Source organism: Xylocopa sonorina, chromosome 12, assembly GCF_050948175.1.
Source record: "Xylocopa sonorina isolate GNS202 chromosome 12, iyXylSono1_principal, whole genome shotgun sequence".
Lineage (NCBI taxonomy): Eukaryota > Metazoa > Arthropoda > Insecta > Hymenoptera > Apidae > Xylocopa > Xylocopa sonorina.
The window spans coordinates 8,733,796-8,750,581 of record NC_135204.1 but is presented as its reverse complement, the minus strand read 5'-3'; the positions used below and the strand labels follow the sequence as shown (position 1 = coordinate 8,750,581).

General features: G+C 41.2%; 3 protein-coding genes across 3 annotated transcripts in view; 2 read left to right on the top strand and 1 right to left on the bottom strand.

Annotated features, from left to right (window-relative positions):
• Positions 1–55: 55 nt before the first annotated feature.
• Edtp (Egg-derived tyrosine phosphatase) lies at positions 56–4,196 on the top strand. The gene is made up of 6 exons (XM_076905583.1): positions 56–515; positions 599–1,155; positions 1,533–1,852; positions 1,929–2,391; positions 2,469–2,804; positions 2,884–4,196. The coding sequence occupies exons 1-6, from the start codon at positions 429–431 to the stop codon at positions 3,050–3,052; spliced, it is 1,932 nt and encodes a 643-aa protein (XP_076761698.1). The 5' UTR covers positions 56–428; the 3' UTR covers positions 3,053–4,196.
• On the bottom strand, positions 3,529–4,641 carry Pex10 (peroxisomal biogenesis factor 10). Its single transcript, XM_076905591.1, has 3 exons — positions 4,276–4,641; positions 3,945–4,196; positions 3,529–3,871 (listed from the first exon to the last, which is right to left on the bottom strand). The coding sequence occupies exons 1-3, from the start codon at positions 4,561–4,563 to the stop codon at positions 3,557–3,559; spliced, it is 855 nt and encodes a 284-aa protein (XP_076761706.1). The 5' UTR covers positions 4,564–4,641; the 3' UTR covers positions 3,529–3,556.
• Positions 4,642–6,052: 1,411 nt separating this feature from the next.
• The window catches only part of Rap1 (RAS oncogene family member Rap1), a 32,061-nt gene continuing 21,327 nt past the window's right edge, over positions 6,053–16,786 (top strand). The window contains exon 1 of the mRNA XM_076905596.1: positions 6,053–6,450. The gene's annotated coding sequence lies outside the window, so the exon portion shown is untranslated. The remainder of the gene's footprint in view (positions 6,451–16,786) is intronic.

Genomic DNA, 16,786 nt, shown 5'->3' with positions numbered 1-16,786 from the left:
TGTAATTTTATTAACTATTATTACTTTTTATTTTCTGAATCAGCACGAGTTTATTTCATGAACATTATACAAATAAAATCATCATTGTACTATAGTGTTAAATCTCATGTATTCAGCAACTGATATTATGTTCTCATAGACCTGTAATCTTGTTATGTTTATGTTGAATGTAATGCCCTTCAAACGTAAGAACGAATCATGACAGGCAGTAAAGAAAAACTTTAAATTGTGATGTGGTATATTTTAAATACAGTGTTTGTGCCATTCCTCTCATATATAAGACATTGGCTACAACTAATGATTCACGAGCGTCCTTATGAAAATTATAGAAAGTTAGGACCACTTTGAACAAAGAGAAAAAGAAAAATAAGAGATTATCCGTTAGTCAAGGTTTTGGATAATACATTCTCAGAAAACTTGCTCCAATCATGACAGAAATCACCATTCAAGATTTACAGAAGCTTCTCGTATACTTCTCAAAAAACACTTATAGAGCCAAGGATGCAGACAGCACGGTAATTCTTTTTTATAAGCACATCTTTACAAAGTATTAATTCATCTTTTCTTATAATTCTAAATGACACTTTTTTTTTTCTAGAGTCAAGCAATCATGCAAAGATGCCTGCTGCTTACTGATTTAGATTACACTCACTCTATAATAAATAATAACGGAGGTGATCTCAGTGCACATTATCCCAGCCATCTTATCATTTTAGAATATGAGAAGTATAGAAACCCGAACATGTGTGATACACCGCCACCACTGCCACGCACAACAGAGACTATATACGAGAGCATGTATGACCCTAACAAATTGAAGGAATTGATAAAAAGTGCTAGATTCGCCAGGTGTCGTTCAAGATTTCCACTGCCCGTAATATTGTACAAAGGTAGACACGTGTGCAGATCGGCCACTCTATCAGGTGGGCCAGAGATTTACGGTAGATCTGGATTAGATTATTTGTTTGCTGGTAGCGAAGGGATAGTTTCTGTTCAGCAACAAGTAGACGAGGCTCGTGGGGGTGATTCTGTACTTAGCGATTGGCAACTGTTCGATAAAGTTAGGCATCAAGACATTAAGCTCTTGAAAACGCTTAATGTTGGAACAATCATTGATTTCATGGTTGAGAAGAAGAAGGTCAAGTTTGGGATGAAGTAAGTAAATCAGTTTTAACTCTGCTACTATTAATGCATGCGTTGATTAAGAAAATAATGCTGTCTTTTAGATATTTTTTCTTTTAACATCATATACGTAAATTTTTAAGTAAACCTAACAATCTAACTTGAACATTTTCAATGTGTTGTTAAAATATGTGGTAGTGTACATTTTTGTTAGTCTTCTTGTGATCAAAGAATTACTTGGACACAAAGAGATTGAAAAATCGAAAGAGCTAGGAAAACTAGGAAAGCAATCTTTTGGTTCTTAACAGATTCAGTGAAGTTGCATAGTAGTTAATAGCATGGTCAGTTTTTTTATTTTATTAATCCACTTTTAGAGGACCTTAAACAGAGCTCTTTTGTTCGGTACCCAGTGTGACATCCTCGGAGAAAGTAGACAAAGAGAAGAGGTATTCCGACTTCACCCTAATTTCACTGCCGTATCCCGGGTGTGAGTTCTTTCGGGAGTTTAGAGAGAACGATTACTTGGCCAAAGGTTTGGTGTTTGATTGGTCTCAGACACACGTAGATGCGCAGATCGGTGTACCAGAAGATTCAATTTCTACTCAATTACGAATCAATTGGGATCAATATCAAGTCTGGGATCTAGTCAAGTTAACACAAAATTATTTAAAGCTCATATTAAGATACCTGAGCGAGAGTAGTAATGGGATATTAATTCATTGTATCTCAGGTGTGTATTTCTTCTATCAAGTAACATAATTTTTAATAGAAAGCTTACCTACTAATACTCGACCATTTTTTTTTAGGATGGGATCGCACACCTCTATTTATTTCACTGTTGAGGATCAGTTTATGGGCCGACGGTGCAATTCACACATCATTGAACGCCTATCAAATTCTCTACTACACCATAGCATACGACTGGATGCTCTTTGGCCATGATTTAGAAGATCGATTAAGTAAAGGGGAGGAAATATTCTTTTTCTGTTTCTATTTTCTGAAACATATACACGACGAGGAGTTCAGCATTCATCCACGTCACAGCAGAGCCAGGCACACGGTTTTACGAAACGACAGTGACTCCCAGTTAGATAACGTTATGTTCGATAGCGAATCGGTGGTGACTCTGAGCTCGGTCAGTTCCAACTTAAGTCTGAATAGTTGGTGTAGTTCTGTTAGTCAAAACAGCAGGGACAGTCAAGATAATAATCCACCAGCGGTGTTTCACTGTACTTCCACAGAAACTCAAGACGACTATCACAGTAACGGGTACGTGCACCACTGTTTTCATCATAGATGAATGATATTCTCTGTTCCTATCCTTATTTTAATTGTTCATTTTATAGGAACGTAGTGCCATGGTCATTTTATCCTTCTCCGAATAAAGAAGGAATGGCCCATGGATCACGATCGCCTTTGCCACCTAATCGGACATCACCCGTCGCGGTTCCTGTACCAGGTCGTCTCCGTCAACGAAACGAATCCTCGTCGTCTGGCGGCTCTTGGCAGATGATATCTGGAACCGGAAGTCTACGTGGTTCTACAACTGCCAATGCTCCGCTTACAGACGGACTGACGACTAGTTTAATTTGCAAGCCGCTTTGCGAAGCTTGCACCGGGCACGCGTCTCAAGAATCAAGCACGACGATTATCGAGGACGAAGCGTGCGCGTCCTTAGCACAGTAAATATCGTTTCTTTTCTAGTTAAAAGAAGTTAGCCTCTGTGTAGCCTCACGTGTACGTTTAATTATTCTGTTTCAGATCCCGCAGAGAAAAATTACAGTGTTTAAGAAAAATATTTTATAACGCTTATAGTCACACTGTTGGATTTCGAATGAAAGACAATTCCGAGTCGAGTGGCTTTGGTCAGCTGCTCGGTAATTTTGCCGAAAAAGTAGGAATTCTTTCAGTTCAACGCACATCCTTGTGACTATAACGTCATTAACATTTCCCTCCCGTCTCCCCCTCCGCAATTATGAGTTTATTGTTATGGATTCCTTGATTCAATTGAGAATTTTATAAAAAACGCTATACAATGAGAATAAAACAATTGTACATTATCGTTTATGTGAATAATGCGTTGTTATACAAAAGAACAGCGTGTATACGCGTGACATGAATAAAAATCTTGATATTTTTGTATATATATATATATAATATTTATATGTATATATATATATATGTAAATACGCGTGTGTATCTACTAGTTTTGCTTGACGTTTATTCACGGTACGTGTATGTGTATTAAAGACTGCCATCTGTATAAAATCGTTATTAGCACAGATGGATAAGTAGTGTTTGAAGAAAAAACAAAAAAATAAGAATGTTAAAATGCATAAATTGGTTCTAATGAATCATTTACCCTTAATTTAAAAATTATTGAGGAATTAAGAAACCATGTGCACGTTATTTCAATTAGTTTATCTAGAAAGTATTACAAATTCATTACATATACAATTCTGGAAGACACAACATGTTCCCTGCACAGTGGACACTGTGGCTTAGTATTTAACCAATCGGTAAGACAAAACCAACAAAACAAATGACCACAGGGTGTGGTAGTTGTTGGCACCCTTTCAAGGCATAACTGGCACATTGGCTTATGTTTCTCGTCGACTGTTAAGTATCTCTCAGAAAAATTGTCACGGTTACTACTTTGCCAGATTCTTAGCACACACTGTGTAAGGGTAGCAATCCCTAGCAACCTCAACCCCCAACTGATAGTATGAGTAGGCCGATGACCATAAACCTTTATATTTAAAAGTACAATGCAATGTAAAATTCATCCACCACTATCCTATAAGGTATCATATAAGAGTTACCTTTGCGTAATCTACTCCTGCTATCCTTCTACCCAGACTATAGTATCGACCAAACATATAAAACAATCCTTTGTGGAATAGAATGATAATGGGTATCATGGTATACATTTTCGAGATAAAAGAATTTAACAATATTGTAGCTGTTGGAGTTAATTCACTGTTAGGGTGATTAACCAACAATTCTAATTTTTTCAATAATTTTAACAATGCTTTTTCTCCAAAACATTCTAACACTACTGCCAATACTCTCGCCTGAATAATGAGTCAATTGTGCATGTTAAAAAACATAGTGTATATATTTTTATACTTCTAGAATACTTTAATTACGTACAAATAAGGATGGAACTTTGATAGCATTTAAGTTAGCTTGCACAATTCCCGTATATTCTTCGCCTAACGTTTGATTTCCCATTCCAGACGTAAAAAAGAAATAAATTAACTTGAATGGAATGTCAGAATGGATAAGTGGCAGGAAACCTTTCTGCCTTTCAAGAAGTCGCAAAACATTGATAACTTTTTCTCGCAAATATTTAACCATGTCATCGTCCCTTTGATGAGCTCGTAGAATTTCTGCTGGACTTGCAACTTTCAATGTTCGATATTTTTTATTTCCGTTCATCTTTGACGAATGATATCTAAATTTTGCGTTTATGACAAGTTTACTGGTGTGAATCAAAGTCAAAGAATAAAAGCACCAACAGTGTCGAGAATGTCACAGAACTAATTGATAATACGATTTATTCAATCGAGTATTAAAGAAGAAAAATTATTCATTCAGAAAAAAAAAACGAACATAACCCCAAACATTTTTAAGTACAACTTGTATCACCGTCTCTTTATCGATTTTGAACGTTGCGGTTACAAAGAAATTAAATGTTTATTATCTATTAAATACTGAAGTAGTGATAAAGAATCAAGTGAACATTTGGTAACGATTGAAATACATCGTTTGACATTGTATTACGCAATGACCATTATTCATAGTATGCCAGTCATTAAGGCAATCTTTTAGTAGGATTTATTAAAATTATTCTTGAATAATAATTCAAATTTACGATATTTACTAAATATCTATGAGGTTTCGGACATTTGGACTAATTGAGTCGCATGTACGTGTCATTTTAAAGTAAAAAATAAGTACGCAAACACGCATACAACTGAAATATGTTTCGTATACATTAAAACGGAATCGTAACGTGAAACTTAAAGTATTGTTCAACGTGGGTAAGAGAAACAACTGTAGCGGCTAAAGTATCACTTTTACTTTGCGACCAAAGATTCAGGCAATAAATCGCTTTAAATACTTGGCGCGCGATATAACCGTAATAAAATTTGAAACCGGAAAAAAAACTTACCAATATCGCGATGTTTCACTGCTTCATACCAATCAAATACTTCGGACAAAAAGCCGTACCAATCTTTCTACTATTGTACTATACGAAAAGATAAATCACTCGCGCGATGCACATTGCTGCGAAACCGAATAACGGCTCGTAAAAGAAACCGGCTGCGCTAACGAATTAAAAGTAATAAAAACTAAAGAGGAAAGTTCGTTGGAAATAATTTGAATACGATCACGGATACTGCGTTAGATAAGAAAGACGGCTGGCAGGTGGTCATACTGGTCCAAAATGCTGCTACGATTTTGTCAATAATTTGAAATTCATATTTCCTAGGCAGGCCGTTACCGACCAATGGCGGTGGAGGTTGCGCCGGTAAAGCAGACGCGTGACGCGTTCGACGCACGTAGCCCGACGTCAACGCAGCCCGCAGTCGCATAGTCACGGGCAGAGGGCAAAGCGGCGAGCAGCAGAGAGGCATCGCCCTAGATAACGGTAGAATCGTGGGCTGGTGTCTTGCTGGTTTTCGCGAAAGTGCTTTGAAAACCGAGAGGAACGTATCCGATATTTAGTGCTCGCGAGTAATAAGAAGAACCGTGCCCGGCCCGTAGACTGTGCCCGTTGGTTCGCGCGTTGTGTGCAAACATCCGCCTCGAGGCAAAGTGAGGCGAGACCCGAACCGAGAGGAGGACCGTGCCCCGAGGAGCTTTGGTGCACCCGCGCCGCGCGAGACTTTCGACCAGTGCCGGAATATTATCCGACCAAGTGACACGTTCGTTTTGGCGTTACGTGCGGCGCCGTTATTTAACCCGGCACACCAGTCCACGGTTCCATAAAGACCCCCGGATCGTTTTTTCGATGTGTCCGCGACGGGACGACGAACCGAGCAGCACAGGAGTAGGAAGCGAGTAATCGCCGGAGAATCTCTGTAGGATATAGTGGGCCGTGAAATAAGGACGGGGAACGGTGGAAGACAGAGGAGGAATAGAGAAGGAGACAGAGCAAGAGGGAGTAACGGAGACAGTGAGAACGAAGGAGTGCGCGAGGAAGAAAGAGAGAGACGGAGTATAGAGTGCGACAGAGGGCCATCAGATTCAGAGGGGTACACGGGTGTACGTAACGTCGAGTACGCCGAGCGGATTCAACGAATATTTTGAAGGCGCAAGGTAAGGGGAAAACCAGTGTCTCTATAGGGATATATAGTTTCTAAAAAAAGAACAGCGTCGAACCTCGCTCCCTCCCTCCCCGTGAGGTCGTCGTGGCGTGGCACGCCAGGCAAACGCCGCCGGAAATCATGCACGGTGGCCGCCCGCGCGTTTTCTCAGGCGGTGCCCGATTCTTTGCGGATATTCGATATTAAACTCCCCGCGTTTCCTTCCTTCTATCGTTCCTCGTTTACGAGTATCGTTTACGCGATTTCTGCGGCTACGTTTATCCCCGTACACCAGCTTTCTCGTGTCAAATAGTGCCGTCTGGCCGATTGAAACGGGACCAGGTTCTCTCTTGTAGGTTAGGTTCAACTATCTATTCCTATCTCCTCCTCGTAACGCTTCGATTTATCGAATACGCGATAAACGATTCGAGTACGCGCGAAAAGCAAAACCCTCGAAGCGCAGAGGCAAGGACGAACGTCGTGTCTCGCGGGGTTCTCTTTCTCTCGGCTGTGTACTTTCGCCTGTTTCGTCGCGTTCGTTTCTTCTTGTCTGTTCGGCGATTCACGTGAGTCACTCGCGGCGCAGGAAGTGAGTCGAGAAGAAAGAAACCGGGCAACGTGCGACGACGCTGCTTTGTGTCGCGAATGTTCTTGGTGTTTAGAAATTTTTATGTCTCCTACCAGCTACACATAATTATTACCCGTAGAAAATCGTTCTAACTTGTTGCCTCTTGTGACCACAGTTACACTTGCGGTGCGGATTGTGGTTAAATAAAAGCAGTGTGTATTGTAGTGTGTATTGTTCACGATTATATTTTTATGTTTCGTGTCATGTTTCGAATCTGACACATTGCTCGAGAGCACACCCAGCGCAAATGGGTTAAGCTAACACGCATGGCTACCGAAAAATCGTAAGGCAAGGCAGCGATAGATGCATCGAATGGATAAATATTTGTATTTATGTTCGATTTGTAAGCGTTGAACGCGTCAGTTTATCTGCGAGTGGTATTTAGTTGGATAAACTCATTGTTGAATGTTTATATTGTGGATCGAACGAAGCGAGCTGGTAATATAATGGAACCTGTGAGAAGTGTTGTGCTCGCAGCGTGAACGGCGAAGGTGGCGAGTTATCAGGGGCAAAGCAGATAACGAGTTTGAAAGCTGCCGCGTGGCTAATTTAACGCATGTTATTTTTAGTCGCCGTTTTGAAATTCGATACGTCAATTTATTTATCCACGGGAACGTGTTTATTAAATTGGTTCGACGAGCGAACGAAAGGTGTGAATTAAAATCGTTTTACTCCAAACAACATCGATGATAATCCTCTTAGTTATTGAAACACCAAAGTTTTATAGAATCTTTTTGACAAAGGGAGATGAATCGATCCCCAACCTTATTTTAACTGCTCCGTAATGGCATATATAGTTTGTAGGAGGAATAGAATTTTTGATGTTATTCTCAGTCGAGAAGATAAACAAAAGAGACATGCATGTATACGTATCTGTGGGTACATACATGTACGTGTGCGTTTCATCACGCTCGGTTCGATTTGAATTATAACATGAATAAAGATGGTTCCACGACCGATATTGGCAACCATTTTTAATGCCCCTCTCTCGCTCTCTTTCTCTGTTCGCCGATAAAAAGCGAATTCCAATCGGTGCGCGAATTAACTTTCCAAGTTCTGCGAGATTTCACGCATATTTTTGGGGCGTGACGCAATATTCGAGATACGAGATAAAGAGAAGGCGGAAAAATTGGACGGATCCTAAAACAATGCGCGATGGTGCGTGACATGTTTTGTCCCTCGAGATAGGTTCGCGAAGAAATGTCACGTTTCTCAAATTTTCTATCCTGGATGGATACTGTTCGTACGCGTACACGTTCGAACTAGAGCAACGTTAAATTAATTGACACGACATGAAAATGTAATGCGGATAATTACAGTGAATGCGATATACCGCAGGTAGAACTGTTCCAAACAGGAATTAAACGTATTTGTAGACGGCCGTGCAGATGGTTGCACCGCGTTCTACCTTTAAGTAGAGCAAATTTTGCCAGTGTCTATAGGACGGTTTCGTGCAAAATTACTATTACGTTCACTTGGCAAGGCGAGAGTGACTCACGAACTAATGCAATCGTTTGTAACGCTCGCTACGCGAGAAATGACGTAACGAAAGCGTATCGCGTCATATCCGCGTTGTTCCGAATACTTTCCTACATTTTATCGTAGTTAATTACATTGGTCGTCTATATTCCGCGCAATCTGCTCGAGATAATATAATTTTTATAAAAAAAAATAGGAAAAGGAGATAGAATAGTATGAAAATTACTATTTATTTAAATTAAAAATCACATGTATGCTTGCTGGAATTAATCAAGTATTCCAGTAACTGAAAATTAATTAAACAATGGACCTCGAATATCGAGCAATTCCATAGAATAGAATTATCATTTAACGAAAAATGATATTTCATATTCTCCATGGAAATACCCAATGAAATCGTTTTTATTTGAGTAAATAAAACTATCGTCCATCCCACACATGGAAATTTACGTGTCGTTCAGATATGGATCACGTGATACGCGGAGTGTTAAGTAAACATTGTTTTAACCCGTTAAAGACCAGCATTGCGTTTATGCAATATTTCAATTGCCGTTCGATCGAACAATGTAAATTGGCTTAAAAAAAAAAAAAAAAAGGTAGAAGAAGCACGTCGCAAACAAAGTTGGCTGTTAGTATTTTTTTCTTTATTTCTATGCGCACGCAGTTCGATGTTTATTCTTGCAATATCTTCGCAGCACGTGAGCGTACTCTTTCTTCTTTAGAGAAATTTGCCTCGAATTTTTCTACCCTTGATAACTCCACGGTTATTTATAACTTATTGGCTCTTTATTTATAGTGTAAAGTCGCTTGGCCGACTCTGACGAATGAATACTTATCGATACTTATTACCTCGTTCGATGAAATGGAAGTTTTCTCGTTCTATTTGCGACTGAATTTAATTCGGTGCAATTATCGAGGGCTCGTTTATACCTGTTATATATCGTTAGAATTCCGAGATCCCTATCTTATTTAAGACTTAAATCTCATTAAACAAGTCTCGAGATTTATGATCTATCGAGAGAAAAAATGTTACTTAAAAATATTTAGAATCGTGATTTTTAAGTGGGTTCAAGGATAGAGTACGTCCATTTAACGAGGGAAACGATCGCAGGACAGTGGAAAAGGGTAAGAAACGATGGTGAAGTGACGGTGGTCGTTTAAATGGTTACGGAAGTGACGATATATATCGTCGGTGGCAGCTCTGGTCGTGCAGTAGATTTCAAAAGGACGATACATCGCCAGTTGCCGTTAAAAGGGTTGATATAGATGCACGCGTTATGTTCTGTAATCGATAGTTTCGGACCAGCCTTAGTACTCGATTACCATAGCCCGATTATGTTGTTAGCTCGAGTTCGACGTTGCATCTACACCGTGTTCTCTTAAAAATGATCACGTTTCAGTTAGCAGAAACAAGCCAGAAATAAATACGGAACTCAAGAGTTAACGGAAGGAAAAAGCTGCGCAAAGATTGAAACTTGTAGATTTAAAAAGAATTAGCAATGGAGGCGTGGGAGGGACTGGATAAGCGAGGTAACTAAAAGTCTGTCCACCAAAGCGTTTCATTTGCATGGCGCTCGAGTTTACAGTTTAATCAATTTTCTCGATTCCAGTCTGGCGAAATCACCGCGTCGTTTTTCGGTAAACGAACCGGCAGTTCGCCACGGAGCGGGTAAAAGTCGCGAGGTGGCGCAATTTCGAGTCAATGGCGCCTCTAAGCGGTGACTCAAGTTCGAGCACACGATACGTTGGGCGACTTTGAACCGGACACCGCAGACTGCCGGTCTAAAATCTATACGATTCCTCTGGCCGCGTTCTACGCGATGATACGCCGTCGACTATCGATTTGTCTCGGCTGGGAAATCTGATATCGTGTGTACTCCGTCGATCCTGGTCGATTTAATTGCCCGGCGGGTTCTTTTTCGCGGCGGTCGTGAGGGAACCGGCGGAGGATAGGTCCGGTGATAGACGAGAGGCAATGGGAATTGCAGTATCGATACCAATATCGACGTGAGTAATAATTAAAGAGGCAATGGCAACGGCGACGGTCCAAGTATCCGGCGATTTTAAATGCAACGCCGGGAATTATGCCGATTTATATTGTAACAACACCGACGGCTGTGATAATTAGCAATTTTAAAAGAAAACACGAACAACGTTAATCGATAGCGATAACGACAATAGCCGGGGCATTAATTAAAGCAACAAGCGGCGCAATCGATAAATTGTTAATTAATTTTAGCGATGAATTGAACAAACAAAATGATAATGCGTATGCTTATCCGGGGATAGCGTTTCGTAAATCCGCATGGACAGACAGGGAGAATTGAACGTTTGCAAGAATCGACGATAATCCAGAAATTAATCAGCGATTAAAACGATTATGCGTTTAGCGATGGAGCAGCGATTAATCGGTCATTGGAAAGTCCAGGGGAGTCGAACGAAACCGTGCGGATAGATTCCACGCGTGTCTCGTCTTCTGTGACGCGAAAAAGTTCGTAAAGAATAATTTATACGAATCAAAGTTGAATTAAAAAAAAAAAAGAAGGAACCGGAGTGGAATTATTCATTCCGCTGGAGGCTCGTTCGCAAACGATTTCCATATCGAATGGCTCGCGTTCACCCGTACAATACCTTCTTGCAGCACCGATGAAATTTACCGCGCGCGTTAAAACGCGATAGCATCGATGGAATCCGGCTAGAGATCGTCGCTAATCTCGATAAGGTGCATTCATTTCCATGAAGTTCGTCGCGTTCGAGAAAGGATTCGTTTTGCAAAGCGGTACGTTCACGGTTCTCCGTAATTTCATTGGCGATTTCATTTCCGTTGGGAATTTGTTTCATTTTTAATCGCAAGGTTTAATTACGCGAGCCTGGTTCCGTCGTAGCTCGATTGCTTGGTTAAGGATTTTCCGGCGTCTTTTACGGGATTTTATAATCGAGCCAAGGTTTCTTATCTGCTTGTTTCCTGTTGCAGGAACACTTTGAAAGCGATGAATCATCGTTGCAGCGTGTTCGGAACGAGTTAATCGGCTCGAGGAAATACTCGATCCGACCAAATACTATATTTTTTTAGAAAGAACAGTTAGTCGTTCGTAAATATCGTAAATATCTTAATTCTCAGCCATTGAGACGATATCAATTTTCACGACAATTCTTATACCAGCGACACACCAAGCAGATAAGATCCTGACGATTTTGCCGTGATTTATATAATGTCGTGCACTGAAAAATAATCGCGATAACGGATATTCTATAATCAACAAAGTTACTCAACAGTGCTTAACAAATAAGATATGATATCACGTGGCGATTAAAAATGCAGGTGTCCCGCAGAGTTTAATCGTGCGTCGCATCGAGGCGCGAAATTTTCTGGTGGAAACGTGAGAAATGCAGTCTCGAGAAAATCGAAAGGAAAAATGATCGGCAGGCGGTTTCAGGGAGGGGTGAAACCGGCTCTGGGAGAGTTTCGAGGGAGCCCATTAGCCCACCATACGGTTTACCAACCCGTGAGTCATTTCACGTGTCACGCGATGACACGAAGAGAGCGTGCAAGCCCCACAATTTTCTTTGCCGACCATGTATCGCGTCGCTTCGAGAAACCGTCACGATATCCGGCCAGGCCCTCGTGAAACGTCTCTGTTCCTCGCCCTCTCCCCATAGACTTTTCCATTCAGAGTTTTTCGACGCGACCACCGCGCGATAACCCCGAGGATCATCCTCTCCTCTTATTTTTATCATTCCACGCTTCGAAACGACGGTTCGACGCCCATAAATCTGGTTTCGTAATTTTAGTACGCGTCGTACAAATAATTTCTGGTTCCCTCGTATTTTTATTGGTACCTTCGATGAATTACTGCCTGATAGCCCTAGTATAACACGGTTCTCTTTTAATATGGTACGAAAAATTTTTACTGGGAAGGTATGGAGAATTTAAAAGACACTCTGTGCTTTTTATGCAGTTCGATGGTCAAACGCTATGTCGCGGCAATATTAAACGAGGCATAGGGACGGTAATTTTGATAATGCGAACGTTAATGCGGTTAGTAGTGGGCCATATCGATTTAGTATCGCAGGAGCTACCAGCTTAAAGCAATCGCGTTCCAGGCCACGATTAATTAATCCAATTATCCCGTTTCCATTTTTCTCCTTACGTTCAATCACTGGTGAACGTTACTACGACGAAAGGACACGTAAAATTTGCTAAAGCCCGGCAGGATTTTAAGATCGGTTCCCGAGGATATTTGTTAGGTAATTCCAAAGTCTGTCCTCTCGTGAAGAAGTTCGCCAGAGTCGACGAGGGAATCGTTTCTCAGTCTACGTAAGGAGAACTCGCGTTATTATTGCACGGCTCGATATAAGCGGCGTTATTATGTAACGAAATATTGGAGTTCGTGCGGGATACCTGTTACGTTGTACCTCATTCGTTACGAGATAAAAATACGAGGGAAGAGGTGGAGGTCGCCGCGTTTTCAGAATACGGAGAACGCTACGGCTAAGGGAAAGAGGATATTTTGCTTGAGCTACGGGAGAGACGTCCTACCCTTTTACTCGAGAAAACTATGGAATTACGAAAGAAGAAACTCGAGATGACATTTAAATGGGGACAGAGGATGAATTTCTAATTTCCACCACAATTACACACGTAATAATAATAATTTCCTAGAAATAGTCGTGGAAAATTGTGTTTCCTTTTTCTCTTTTCCTCGTTTCGTTAGTAAAAAAGTTGGTTTTGAGGGGCGAAATAACCGAGTCGAGAGCGTCGGGAGTATTCACGCGTGGTTAGATCCACTGCGGTGCATCAGCCTTTATTGGCTGAATTAGAAATTATTAGAGGTTAAACTCGGACATCGGTAAAAAGAAAAATTCAATACGACACGAAAGAGTGCACGGACCTCGCCGGGCAAATGCAATCCCTTTAATAATTCTCCTGGTATCGTACGTAAATTTCCAACGAAAAATTCATTAATCACCCCTTGGAGCATTGAGTTTCATCATTAAATTTTTAGCTCGGAAACTTCACGTGAAAAACAGAATTTTAACAATTCCATGCTCGAAAAAACCCGTGGGAAAATTGAATTTCTGAAAAATTCATTAAAATTATAAACTTTTAATTATTCTTCTCGGAGGGATTCGTTGTTATTTCGAATTGTTGTTCGTATTTCTGGGTATTTCGATTGTTTTAGTCGGGCAAAACGCCTGTGAAAATTTGTAATCCGTAATTAAGATTACAATTAGCGGCGGACAATTACCACGCGATGTTAATTAGACGTTAATTGTGGACGTCGATGGTGCATCGCGGCTGTTCAAACGGATATAACGCGAAACATCTCGATGAAAAATCTGGTTTATCCAGAATCGACGACAATGAGGCTTCTGGCTAACTAGCCTCGCGTTCCGTGTGTCTTCCGTCCATTATCCATCCTGGGCGTGGCGTTATTTACGAAAATGTATTACCGTCTAGGGAGCAGCGCCACGAATTTCAAATGTTAAAAAGCATCCGGCTGCTTTTCATTCGATTCGGTAGACTCGCGTAATTAATTTGTACAGCGAAATGAATCTTTGTATAAAAATGAAAGTTAAGCGCAGAGATTCATTTCCAGAGGGAAAAATTGAGAACACAGAGTGATAAGTGACTTTCACAAGAGAAATTGAAGCAGTCGAGAAAGAAACTTGAAATCCACGGTCTCCTTTTTAACAATTCCATTATCACTTCCATCGAGCGGTTGTATATTTTATTTAAAAAAAAAAAAAAGAAAAAATCAGAAAACGTTCAGTAGATCTCAACTATTCCACGATCAAAATTTCGCTACCGATTGCGCCACTAATTGCGTTCGAAATCGATCGAAATCTTGGAGAGAACTAATCAAAGAATATCTAAGAGATTCGCGTTTCGATCTCTCGACTTCCTGCCTCTCGAACCCGTAATTGCCTCTTGTCGCGATTGCACTCGATCGATCCCGCATTGGAAACGTGGATTCTCCGATTTCTGGAAATTGCCCGTAGTAATTGTTTCTGAACGCGATCCCGTAGGTGGAGTAAAAAGAAAACCGAGCCACCGGACGATTCGTAGAGGCGTTCGTGCGCACTTTCGAATCATCGTTCATGAGGATGACGCTTAATGCGTGTGCCCTAGATGCACAGGCCGCACGGAGGCGGCTCGCTTCCTGTGCAATCAGGTCCGATCAATTAATGCTCGAGTGCCTTCTTGCTCGACGGTATAATGAACCTCGATCGACGATTAACGCGTCTTTCGAAAGTGTTCTTGCTCGCTGATCGATTCGTCGATGGAAATATTCATGTCGTGGTACAAAAGAAATCGATTTCAGACATTGTATCGCAATCGAATAGGCAAATAACCATCGGAGTTCTTAACGAACGTTCGCGTAAATTACTAAATAATTATTAGACTGTATAAGTAGAAGTAGTGGGACAGAAGAATCGATATGCGAGCTAATCTTATACTAGGATGAATAAATTTAGAAATAGAAAAATGCACGCTGCGATCTGCATAATGTATAGTCGAATATTTTTGAGCTCTGCATTTCTTGAATACTTCCAAAAAAGAAAACGTTCATGTACAATGCAAACACGATCCATTTTCACAACGGAGCCGAGAAACGGTCGTGATTGGAGCATATTTCCGAATTTCCTCGCGAATTATCACGGAAAATGTCGTCCCTCCAACATTTCTGCGGGAGATAAAAGTACCGATGCTAAAACGTCGCGATCGTCGAAATGCAAAATTCGTTCTCTCGACGAGGAACGAGGGGCTTGGACCGGGGCGGAGTGTAGGGGGACGGAATAAAAGCAGCGGCGATAAATTAAACCGGCTGGCTGCCAAGCGAAACGTCAAAGAAAACCAGCCAGTGCGTTCCGTTCGCTCGGATTCAGATATATTCGCGAGAGAGACAACTGGGTCAATCCGCGTCCCAGAAGCGCGGAGACAAACCGATGTGACGCGCGCGGATACCGGAAGCCGGCTCGCTGGAACGCAAGATCATCCGCGCGAGCGCACCGAACGATCGATCCGACTCTGCATCTCCGGTTTAATGTTGGTTATTCGACAAAAACGGCAATTTTTACCTCACGATTCTATAAAACTTTTCTTAAAGACTCCAGAGGACTTCGTTTATATCTTAACTATACTTCTAACTTTCTTAAATGCCAAACTCGAAATTCCCAAGTCCTGAAAAGGACTCGAACAATTTCGAGCGCAGTGCAAACAACTTAAATCTAACGCGTAGTCCTTAGCTTGGTACCGTTTTCAAAGGAAAACGGTACCAATTACCAGGTCCACCAACGAGGAGGTGACTACGCAGGGACCCATCCCGAGAACCCTAATCCCATCCACCCTCCATTACATTTGTGTGTTCTCGGTACAGAAGGTACCGAGGACTGACACTACTTTAGTAAAAAAAACCGAGATCCACAATACATTTTCCAAAATCTATCAAAGATTTATAGAAATTGCAGTATGGACTTTACGAATCGCAGAAGAAAATACACTTTTCTTATTCAGAGAGAAACTATTATTATAAAACGACTCTTTAGAAAAGTTTAAGTGTTCCATAAAAAGGGATACGAAACGATACTCTAAATTCTATTATTCTACTTTAATAGAACTGGAATCTACAATCTACAAAATAGATCAAAGTAAAAATAGATATAAAAATCGCGACGCGATCAAAACGAGCAAGTTCGAGATCACTAAAAAGTATCAATTAACCAACGCGACGGGCTCGCATGGATCAACTAATTCAGTATCGAACGCGAATCGCGAATGATTTACGGTGACGACTTACGCGGAAAAATGCACTCTCTCGCCCCGAGGATGCGTACGGGTACCACCGAGATCTCAGCAAGGCTTAGCATTAGGACGCATTGCTCTCGAGGAAGAACGAACCGTGCAGAACCGTCCGAATCCGTCTTACGACAGGTCCAAAGACCGCAGCGCATCGGGGTCGGAACTGCCCAGCGCGAACTCCATCGCGAGCGCGTCCACTGTGCTAAGCCTATACCCTGATCGAGTACCCAACGGGCGTACCAATCGACCAGAGCTGCGAGATCTCGATGGCAACCGGAAGCAACGTCGGTTTGATCGAGGCAGCGAAAACTTACGAGGCACAGAATTCGCGGATCGAGCCCGAAGCGCTAGTTTCGTTGATACCTAGGGAAAGCGAACTGATTTGCGCGAGAATATAATTATTCTTTATTGAAGAACCGAGAAGTGTGAAATGTATGT

What these genes read in the sequence shown, in the direction of transcription:
- Edtp (XM_076905583.1), top strand. Translation starts at nt 429, where the DNA reads ATGACAGAAATCACCATTCAAGATTTACAGAAGCTTCTCGTATACTTC. An exon ending in AAGGTCAAGTTTGGGATGAA is followed by an intron (nt 1,156 to 1,532) that starts GTAAGTAAATCA and finishes TTCGGTACCCAG; the next exon opens with TGTGACATCCTCGGAGAAAG. An exon ending in GCGTGCGCGTCCTTAGCACA is followed by an intron (nt 2,805 to 2,883) that starts GTAAATATCGTT and finishes ATTCTGTTTCAG; the next exon opens with ATCCCGCAGAGAAAAATTAC.
- Pex10 (XM_076905591.1), bottom strand. Translation starts at nt 4,563, where the DNA reads ATGAACGGAAATAAAAAATATCGAACATTGAAAGTTGCAAGTCCAGCA. An exon ending in TCAAAGTTCCATCCTTATTT is followed by an intron (nt 4,197 to 4,275) that starts GTACGTAATTAA and finishes CTCATTATTCAG; the next exon opens with GCGAGAGTATTGGCAGTAGT. An exon ending in CAGGAGTAGATTACGCAAAG is followed by an intron (nt 3,872 to 3,944) that starts GTAACTCTTATA and finishes TTAAATATAAAG; the next exon opens with GTTTATGGTCATCGGCCTAC.